At 38.8% G+C, this 10,988-nt stretch overlaps 1 protein-coding gene across 1 annotated transcript in view; it reads left to right on the top strand.

Annotated features, from left to right (window-relative positions):
* Positions 1 to 69: 69 nt before the first annotated feature.
* TMEM50A (transmembrane protein 50A) overlaps positions 70 to 10,988 on the top strand; it is a 31,055-nt gene continuing 20,136 nt past the window's right edge. Inside the window, exons 1-2 of the mRNA XM_001363014.5 lie at positions 70 to 202; positions 5,872 to 5,986. Of these exons, the coding sequence (XP_001363051.1) occupies positions 5,894 to 5,986 (93 nt within the window). The 5' untranslated portion in view covers positions 70 to 202; positions 5,872 to 5,893. The remainder of the gene's footprint in view (positions 203 to 5,871; positions 5,987 to 10,988) is intronic.

The following is a 10,988-nucleotide window of genomic DNA, read 5'->3' as shown; positions in this document are numbered from 1 at the left end:
GATGCGCGTGCGCATCCCACAACTCCCACATCCGGGCTTCCGGCAGGTCCTGTAGTTGTTTCTGGGGGTATCGGGCGGGTCTGTGGAGGCTTTTCTAGGCGGAGGAGTCGAAGCTAGTCTGTGGCCCTGACAGAAAGACTAACCGAAGGACTGTCGGACTGACGGACGCCAGGTCGGCACCGCTGCTAAGGGCTGGGGAGTGGTAAGTGCCGGGCTGGCCGCCAGAGTTCGGGGGTCGGGAAGGGGAGGCGCCCCCGGAGCTTGGCTTGACCCGGGAACGCCTTAGACTGTCGCGACAGCTGGTACCAGAGGTGCCTCCGTCTTTACCGACGAGGAAACTGTAGCTCCCACAGTCAGGTCTATTCTGGGTGCCGGAGGCGACATTCGAACCCGGGTCTCATCTTCTCCAGCCCAGACCCCAGCAGCCTCCCCATCCCTCCTCCCCAGCTCCCTGTCGCTGGGGGAGGAGACAGTCTTGGGTCGGGGGGGAGGGGCTGTTGGGGTCACCCGTCACCCTCCTCCCAAAGCATCCCCCCTCCTTGGCCTGGGAATTCCCCGAGACTTTGCTGAACCCCGCCCAGTCTGGACCGAGCTCTGGGCACCAGGATCCATGAACGGAAAGGAGACAGCCCCTTCCTAGGAAACTAGGAGATGTTGAATAATAACTATCCCAGAATGCATATAGCTTGAACCAGGAACAAGTGGTGTTATGGCTAGACAAACACAGACCCTACTGCATAGAAGAAGCTGGTTGTTTCAAATCTCCGTACATCCTTCTTTGAACTTGCAAATAGTCAAACATAATTCTAAAAACTCATCAGGGATCAAAGAATTAACATCCCAAGCTGGGGGAAGCAGAATTCCCTGCTCTTCTTTTCCTTCCATTAGGGTTTTGGACAAGTGAGTATTTGGTATCACAGAGTAGCTTGGCAGAATACTTTGTAAAAGGGTAGTCCCTGGATACTGGAGGTACAAAGTGTGTAGTGCACTGGATCTGGAGACAGGAAGACCTGAGTTGAATCTTGACTCAGTCACATAGTAATTGTGTCCTGGATAAGTCACTTAGCCCATCCCCATCTCACTATGTATGGTTTTTAGAAGTGAAAGAAAAAAAACAGGAAGTAAACAATGATGAGACAGGATGTTTAGGTGGAGCAAGTAGAAGAAAGCTGAAAGTGATATGGATGGAGAAAAATACTGTGCAATAAATTGTCAAACTATTAAGGAACTAAGAAGTTTGAAGAAATATAATAGCTGTAACAAAAAAGGTTTAAAGTAACATAATAAACTATAAGAAAATATTTCCTGAAAGAAAATTTCCTTAAATACCTGAAATATAGAACCTCAAATCTCAGATTTGGAAGGGTCCTCAGAAGCTATCTAGTCTAACCCAGAGCTTACCACAAATGCCCTCTGCATCTTACTTGATAAATCAGTACAGCCATTGATGGAAGACTTCCAACCAGGGCAAGAACAGAGCTTCATTTTCTCCAAAGATGGGTCTTTGCACTGAACTCACTTGATTGGAAGGGAATCTTTTCCTATATCAAGCCAAAATAGTCTCCTCTGCCACTTCCCTTTCCTCCTGTCCTTTGAGGTTTAGGAAAACAAGTTTATTCTCTACAGATAACAGTTCTTCAGATGTTTGAAAGCAGCTTTCATGTCTCCCTAAAATTTCTCTTCCCCAAACTAAACATCTCAAGTTCCTTCAAATGATCCTCATGTGACATGAATTCAAAGCTTGTAATTGCCCTTCTGGCCCTGCTCTGGATGCCTTCTAACTCAAAGATTTTTCTGGGATTCATAAACTTGTTTTTTAAAATATTTTGATAACTATTTCATTATAATTGGTTTCCTTTGTTATCCTATGTATTTTATATATTTAAAAACAATATTCTGAGAGAGAGTCCATAGGCTTCAACAGACCTCAAAAAGGGGTCCATGACCCAAAAAAAGGATAAGAATCCCTGCTGTAGCTTGTCATTATTCTTCTTGAAATGTGTAGCCCAAAACCAAACTTCAAACCCAGATGTGCTTCGATTCTGGCAATATCACTTCTCATTCCGAACATGATGTCCCTCTAAATGTGACTTCAGATCCATGGAGTGTTCTACTGGAGATGTTCCAAATAACATTGAGCATTAATAACTATTTTAAGAGAGGCATTGTTCTTGCCTTTCTCTTATTCCCAACACAGTCTCTTGCACATGGGAACCTCTTATGAAATGCTTGCTGAGTAACCCATTTATTCCTTGGATTATCAAGTAAGCCATGCCTTTGCCTCTAGTCCCCATGATTAGCATGAGAGACCATCAGGTTCTTAACTTGGATCTGGGTAAACTACATCATATCCCCTAATCTACTTGTTTTGTAGTCTTGTCAAAGGAAATGAGGTTAGTTATTCCACTGTTTTTCTCTGGTACAATTGATACTGCCATTGACAATAAGGAAATTTTGTTATAAACTGATATTCTGACTTATAAAATTATCTCAATTCCTTTTGACTTCTAAAATGTTTGTGTTAAAACAGACTATTGTTAAAATAATAATTTAAAACTAGTCAAACAGCTGACTAGATCTAGAACATAAGCCATCAGCTTTCAAGAAGTATCTAATCAGTAGGTAGAAAACATTTTTACTATTAGGGCAAGAACCTACATAACATTGCATAACTATTTCAAAATCATTCTTTAAGTGAAATATATTTTAGGTTTAGAACTAGAAGGGCTCTCAGAGGCATACATACGTATACATATGAAGAAATCTTTTGTTTCTCAAAATTAAAATCATTCAAATGCTTTCTCGGTATTTCTGTGAATCTATGATTTCAATAACATAGGTTATCTGCTTCCTTTTCTGCAATTTGCAACCTCTCTGTGGCTTTTCATCTTGTTCATATCCTCCCATGAATCCTTCATAGAGTTTACCCAGTGTACTCTGTCCTTTCTTTTGGTCTGTTAACTTTTCTATCGGTACCAGGACAGTATCCAGGCTATTGATCTGTTAACCCCAACTCTCTACATGATCAGCCCATCTTCCAATCAAATATTTCCTTTGTGGTATCTTTAGACCACTTTTTGTATGTAAGTCATCATTGAGAATATCCTACAACCTACTTGTACTCACTACGTGTCTCACTATTGCCCTTAAAACTAAAAACTGGGCAGCGAGGTGGCTTAGTGGATTAAGAGCCAGGCCTAGAGACAGTAGGTCCTAGGTTCAAATGTGGTCTCAGACACTTCCTAGCTGTGTGACCTTGGGCAAGTCACTTAACCCCCATTGTCTAGCCCTTACCACTCTTCTGCCTTAGAACCAATACAGTATTGATTCTAAGACATCAGGGGTAAGGATTAAAAAAAAAAAAAAGAACCCCACAATAGCATACAGAATAAGTGACCACTCATCTTAGCTAGAAGAAAGATAACAGAGGGATGGGCAGTGTGCTCTACTGATCTCAAGAAGTAAGGAGATCCTTTAACTCAACTTGGATAGCAGAGTTTGGAAAGGACAATGTAGGGGGCCAAGGAGTCAAGCATGGCGTGCTTGTGATATGCATTGTTGGAAAAACTCCCAGATTAGTGAGTTCATAGCTCCACTTGCAATTGATGTGCTGGGTAGTATCTATAGAGTAAGACTACCTATACAGTAAACGTTTTAAGTTCAAGCTATCCAAGAGTAAGTTGAAGGAATTGAAAGATGATTAGCCTGAAGAAGAAAAAACTTAGGGGAAGTGATGATTGTCCTCCAGTATTTGAAGGAGCATCATATAGAAAAGGCTGGTGTAGTAAAAGCCATGAGATGTTGAATCAAGAAGACCTGGATTCAAATCCAGCCTCAGACACTAGCTGTGTTACTGTAGGCAAGTCATTTAGCTTCTGCCTGCCTCAAGTTTCCTCATCTGAAAAATGAGCATAACAATAACACTTACCTCCAAATAGTGTGCCGAAAGGAATAATGAACTGGAGGAATTCCATGTGAACTGGAATGACCTCCAGGAATTGATACAGAGTGAAAGGAGCAGAACCAGAACAACATTGTACACAGAGACTATTACACTGTGGCAAAATCGAATGTAATGGACTTCTCTACTAGCAGCAATGCAGTTAACCCAGGATAATTCTAAGAGATTTATGAGAAAGAACACTATCCACATCCAGAGAAAGAACTGTGGGAGTAGAAATGCAGAAGAAAAACAACTGCTTGATCACATGGTTCAATGGGGATATTATTGGGGATGTCGACTTTTAACTTATCACTCTATAAGCAAATAATATGGAAATAGGTTTACAACAATGCCTCATGTAAAACCCAGTGGAATTGCTCTTTGGCTGGGGGGGGAGGGGGGGGAGAGGAGGGGAGAGGAAGAATATGAATCATGTAACCATGGGAAAACATTAAATAAATTAATTAAGATAAAATAAATTTTAAAGAAAGTAATGCTTACCTCCAGGTGTTGTTGTGAGGATGAAATAATATTTAAAAGCTATATAAATGCTAGCCATCATCACCATAATTCCTCTCTTTTCTTCAGAAAGTAAACAGGTTCAATGGGTAGAAGCAGAGAAGCAAATTTAGGCTTGAGATCAGGAAAATTTCCTAATGAGTAGAAAGAACTCTCTGAAGGGAAGTGAGCTGCCTTTTACAGGAATTTGGTAGTCTCTTAGCAAAAGATAGATAAACAATTGTCAGCTATATTCTAGAGAATATTTTTGTTCCAGTATCAGTTGAACTAGATGACCTCTAAGATTCTATAATTCACTTTCATTTCTTTGTCCTGAGACATATTTTCCAAATTGATTTTTGCCTGGCTTCTTTATGCCCTTTATATTGGAGTCACTGAGAGCTTTGTTAAGCAATGTTTTGCTTTGGTTGATCTTATCAAGTTGATATAATCTCTGCATTTCCTCATCCTTTATCAGATATTGCTGCATGAGCTGTAGTTATCCACCATTATTTTTTTCTTATGCTTATCAAGAACACTGCAAGACAGGATGATCAAGAAATTCTGATTTCCTCTGAGTAGAGGGGGAAGCCAATTCCTTTATTTACCTCTCTAAGGAAAACCTGAGAGAGAAGCCTTGGATTTAGCTTCCTTATATCTTCTGGTTTGGTTTCTAGAGAAGATGTTAATTTAGAAGTTTTAACTTGTTCTATTACCATGTCAACTCATTCATCATTGTATCATTTAATTAAATCTGTATTCAAGGTCCAAAAACTGATCGTTAGTATCCTTTTTGCTACTCTGCTCCTGAAGCAATGGAAGGTAGCTGCATAGGATTGAAGATAACTTTTAAATCATTCTTTGTTTCATGATTTACTGTGTCCAAGCCATTATCTCATGACTGTGCTACTTATGATGAAGTTCTCCATCCCTTATTAGGTTAGTCCTCTTATACCAGGCACTGTCCCTTCATTGGTAATGAATTCCAGGCCTTTTCAACTTAGATAGAACCTGCCAAAGTTTGTAGTGCTAGTGCATGGGTATAACTTTTAAAAACCCAAAGCCAGGGGCACCTAGATAGCTCAGTGAATTGAAAACCAGCCCTAGAGATGGGAGGTCCTGCCTTGTAACTAATACATAGTATTGATTCTAACGTGGAAGGTAAGGGTTTTTTAAAAAAAGGGGGAAAAAAGCCTAGGGCCACTTCCATTCCACGATGAGACATAGGAGTAGGCCTTTAGTGAAGGCCAAAATGCACAGATATTCTCTGTTATGAGATGAGTGGAACCAAAAACATTCACAATTTTGCAAATAATTTCTTCATAATAGTGTGTGTGTGTGTGTATACATATATATACATATATATGACAAGAATCATATATCATTTTTTCTTTAGTTTGAAGAAAATAAATGAATGCTTTTGTTTTAAGTTTTTTCCTAGGAACCTGAAAGATGTCTGGATTTCTGGAAGGCCTTCGATGTTCAGAATGCATTGATTGGGGAGAAAAGCGTAATACTATTGCATCTATTGTAGCTGGATTCCTGGTATGTATGTTTCTTTTTTAAAAATAAGCCCTTAGATACTAAAGTATTGGTTCCAAGGACTGAAGAGCAGTAAGGGATGGACAACTGGGGTTAAGTGACTTGCCCAGGGTCACACATCTAGGAGTTGTCTGAGGTCACATTGAAATCCAGGTCCTATCTCCAGCCTGGCTCTCTATCCACTGAGCCACCTAACCTCCCCCTAATATGTATATTTCTATGATTTTAGCATCCATTTTTTGGTATGCCTGTCTCCATGTGACTTGAATTGTCAGAATTTTATCTTTGCCTTTGTTAAATGATAATATGTAAAATTGCTTGCCAGCTCCAAGAGAAGAGAGAGGGAAAGGAGGAAGGAAGACATTTGGATAATAAAACTTCAGAAAACTTATGTGAAAATTACATGTAATTAGTAAAATAAAATCTCTTTTTAAAAGCAATTTATTTTGCAGTACCAGCAATAATATAATCTGCTCAACCCAGAAAAGTATTGTTGTGTCATGTTTTGAATATCACCTTCCTTATTCCAGAAGCTGGGGAAGATAAAGACAACCTCTCATTTACAGTCACTACTCTTTGATTAATTCAAGTTTTGCTTGTACCCCAAGAAAGCCATCAATAAAAAGAAAGTCCCTATATAGACCCAAATATTTACAGCTTCCTTTTTTGTGATGGTTAAAATTAGAAATTAAGTAGATGCCCATTGTTTGGGGAATAGCTAAACAAATTATGGTACATGAATATACTGTGCTATAAGAAATTATGTGTGATGAACACAGAGAATCCTGGAAGGCTTTACATAAACTGATGTAGAGTGAAAGAAGCAGACCAAGAAAGCAATATGCAGTGATTACAGAAATAAACGTGGAAAGGACAGCTTCACACCCCAAAATCCAAAGTCAGCAAAACAGAATTAGAACTAAATTCAAGCAGATCTTGACTAAAAAGACATGAGAGGACATCTCCAGTCCACCCCTTCATGGGAGTACGGACATGTATTGATGTTCTACATTGCATAGTTTTTGGATATTTTTCAATGTGTTGATCAATTATGATGACTTTTTAAGAAATATTTGTCATATGAGATGGCTCTCTGGGAGAAGTAGTGGGGAGATACTGGAAATAACTATGGTGTTGTAAGAAACTGAAGACATCAATAAAAACCTACTTAAAAAATACAAAACTCAAGTTTTGACATTTTTTACCAAAGTACCCTCTAATTCTCAACAAGGGTTCCCTTTCCAAAAGTTCCTGGTATGAAACATCATACATTTAATATAGACTTACCCATTGAATGTAACATAAGCTTCCTCATAATCACTGGAGATGTAGAGTCTGAGCAGATAACCCCAGAAAGATGCCAGAAGCCAAGCCAATCAGGAAATGGGAATTGACTCATTGGGAACTGACTGACTTCAGCCATAATACCTTAGAGAGCTCATTGACGGAGAGTTTTAGAGGAAACTTATAGGACACAATCCTTGTTTGTGTCGCATGTCCCTGAGGGCATATGTCTCATTTTTTTTGCTAGTTTTGTTGGTGTGGCATGTCCCAAAGTCTTTTAAAAAAGAATAGCCAAAATTTGACATCTTGAAATGTCAAGAGTTGGAAGGAAGTTCCTCTTCATTGTCTAGAAGGAAACTAAGAATCAAAAGGGGAAAGAGACTTGCCTGTGTCGTATTCCCCACAACGCCATTGGTTATGTGCAATTCTCAATTGGTTCATTCTATTTTAGTGTTCCAAGTGCTTTAGACAGGGCCTTGCACACAGTAACTGCTTAGTAAATGCCTGTCAGATAGGACTGCATTGATCACACACCTTGTCATCAACAGAGCAGGAACCATAATTCAATTTTCTCAAGTCCTAATCCAGTTTTTTTTTTGTAGTATGCTATATTGCCTCCTCTCAAAAACCTATATTTGGACATTCTATAGTCCATTCTCTGAATATATGCAATTAATAAAAATAACTAGCCTATATTTCCCAAAGAAATGGTACAAGTAAAACTTATTGGTACTGTAAAAATATACTGCACTGATAAATACATCAGAAAATTTTATATTTTGGTCTCTGAAGTAGAATTATTGCCTACAGTGAGCTGTGACTACCAAAATGAAACTATAATTATAGCAGCCAGTGAAAAATTGCTACTATATAGCTACACTGACTACAGATACATCTGAAACCTGACAAATGAAAATGATGAATTTCAGTCAGAAGTGCTTTTTATTTCTGAACTATTGTCTTCAAATTGTGATTAATCTTAAGAGTACAATTCCTGGGACTAACCAAAAAAGTGCTAATTATAAAATTCATGTCTATTTTATGACTCTAGTATGTAATAGATGAAGTATATTTATAAATTTTGCTTTCTAAACATCACTTTACACCTACATGTATACGTGTGTGTGGACATTCTTCAAAATGTTAGTGTGGGTACTCCCTCTACTGGTTTCAGTCATAATTCCTCAATGCCTTAGTAGATGGTCTTCATGAATTACTAGAAGGAAAAAAAATCACTAGGTTGTCAACCTGGTAATAAACTTCTCTGGGCTTGACTAACTTTGTCCTTGTCAGCAAACAGTCTGTTTCTAAGCCCATATACAGTATATTTCCAGTTTAGTAGAACTGGCAACATCTTGTCCTTTGAGGAGCCTCTGAGAGCTCCAGTTCACCTCTCTGTGAAGGGGAACCATTAGTTGAGTGATTAATGGCTACATAGAGTAATATGTACGTGTGTAATAGAGAAATACATAGTTACAGATTCCTGAAAATTCTTCTTGTAAGTGTGATTAAAATGTTTTGTTTTGTTTTTATGGAGAACTTTCTGCTTTGATAATAGAAGAAGCTTCATGGCATCCTGAACTTGTAGAATTTTGAGAAAGTTTGTATTGGTAGAGATGACCAATCACTCTTAAACCAAGTGTTTACACCAATTATTTCTGTTAAGTTTTTTCTTCCTTCTCTGTATATTTTATACTTGATGGTGTCTAGAACCAAATTCACCAAAAGTAAAATTTTAATTTATGCTGTAGTTGAATGTTATAACTGAAACCATCTAAAAAAAGGAGGTTGGGATAGAGATGGTCCTGAGGTCTGGCCCAGCTTTCCATGCTTCAATTTGGGTCATACTTGCTGGGTGTATGACCACGAACAGCCTGTCATTTAACCTCCTACAGTCTCAGTTAACTCTAAAGCTATAAATAGTTTTTGAGATTGTGACTTCTGTCCCAGAGAGGGAGTTCCCACACTGAAATGACAGAATCTTAATATACTTAAAACTGCTATTCACTGCCTCACTGTGACATGGTAATAACCCCAGATTTTCTTTCTGTTTTTCCCCCTTTAAACCCTTACCTTCTGTCTTGGGCAGAAGGGTAGTAATGGCTAATCAGGGTCAAGTGACTTGCCCAGGGTCACACAGCTAGGAAGAATCCGAAACCAGATTTGAACCCATGTCCTCCCAACTCTAGGCCTGGTGCTCTTCCACTGTACTACCTAGCTGTCTCAATCCTAGGTTTTCAAAGTCTTTGTTAGTGGCATGTAAGCCCTACTAGTTATACTACTACAGTATAAGCCTGCAGATGGACCAAGAACTAACCCAACTCTCACTTCAAAAAAATCATCTCCAGAAGATTGATTCCCTGGATACAATTCTTTTTTTTCCAGTTTTTTTTTTAATTTTTAAACTTTATTTTATTTGGTCGTTTCCATACATTATTCACTGGAAACAAAGATCATTTTCTTTTCCCCCTCTCCCCCCCCACCTTTCCCTCTCCCATAGCCGACGCAAGATTCCTCTGGTTATCACGTGTTCTTGACTCGAACCCATTTCCCTGTTGTTAGAATTTGCATTATAGTGTTCATTTAGAGTCTCTCCTCAGTCTTATCTCCTCTAACCCTGTAGTCAAGCAGTTGCTTTTCATCGGTGTTTTTACTCCCACAGTTTATCCTCTGCTTGTGGATAGTATTTTTTAGATCCCTACAGATTGTTCAGGGACATCGCATTGCCACTAATGGAGAAGTCCATTACATTCGATTGTACCACAATGTATCAGTCTCTGTGTACAATGTTTTCCTGGTTCTGCTCCTCTCGCTCTGCATCACTTCCTGGAGGTTGTTCCAGTCTCCATGGAATTCCTCTACTTTATTACTCCTTTTAGCACAACAGTATTCCATCACCAACATATACCACAATTTGTTCAGCCATTCCCCAATTGACGGGCATCCCCTCGTTTTCCAATTTTTGGCCACCACAAAGAGTGCAGCTATGAATATTCTTGTACAAGTCTTTTTCCTTATTATCTCTTTGGGGTACAAACCCAGCAGTGCTATAGCTGGATCAAAGGGCAGACAGTCTTTTATCACCCTTTGGGCATAGTTCCAAATTGCCCTCCAGAATGGTTGGATCAATTCACAACTCCACCAGCAATGAATTAATGTCCCCACTTTGCCACATCCCCTCCAGCATTCATTACTTTCCAAAGCTGTCATGTTAGCCAGTCTGCTAGGTGTAAGGTGATACCTCAGAGTTATTTTGATTTGCATCTCTCTGATTATAAGAGATGTAGAGCACTTTTTCATGTGCTTATTAATAGTTTTGATTTCTTTGGCTGCGAACTGCCTCTTCATGTCCCTTGCCCATTTGTCAATTGGAGAATGGCTTGATTTTTTGTACAATTGATTTAGTTCTTTATAAATTTGAGTAATTAAACCTTTGTCAGAGGTTTTTATGAAGATTGTTTCCCAATTTGTTGCTACCCTTCTGATTTTGGTTACATTGGTTTTGTTTGTCAAAAACTTTTTAATTTGATATAATCCAGATTATTTATTTTGCATTTTGTAACTCTTTCTAATTCTTGGTTGGTTTTGAAGTCTTTCCCTTCCCAAAGGTCTGACATGTATACTATTCTGTGTTCGCCTAATTTTCTTATAGTTTCCTTCTTTATGTTCAAGTCATTCACCCATTTTGAATTTATCTTGGTGTAAGGTGTGAGGTGTTGAT

The sequence above is a fragment of the Monodelphis domestica genome, chromosome 4, assembly GCF_027887165.1.
Source record: "Monodelphis domestica isolate mMonDom1 chromosome 4, mMonDom1.pri, whole genome shotgun sequence".
NCBI classification, from domain to species: domain Eukaryota; kingdom Metazoa; phylum Chordata; class Mammalia; order Didelphimorphia; family Didelphidae; genus Monodelphis; species Monodelphis domestica.
Note: the sequence above shows the minus strand (reverse complement) of the source record. Positions and strands in the feature narration are given on the sequence as shown.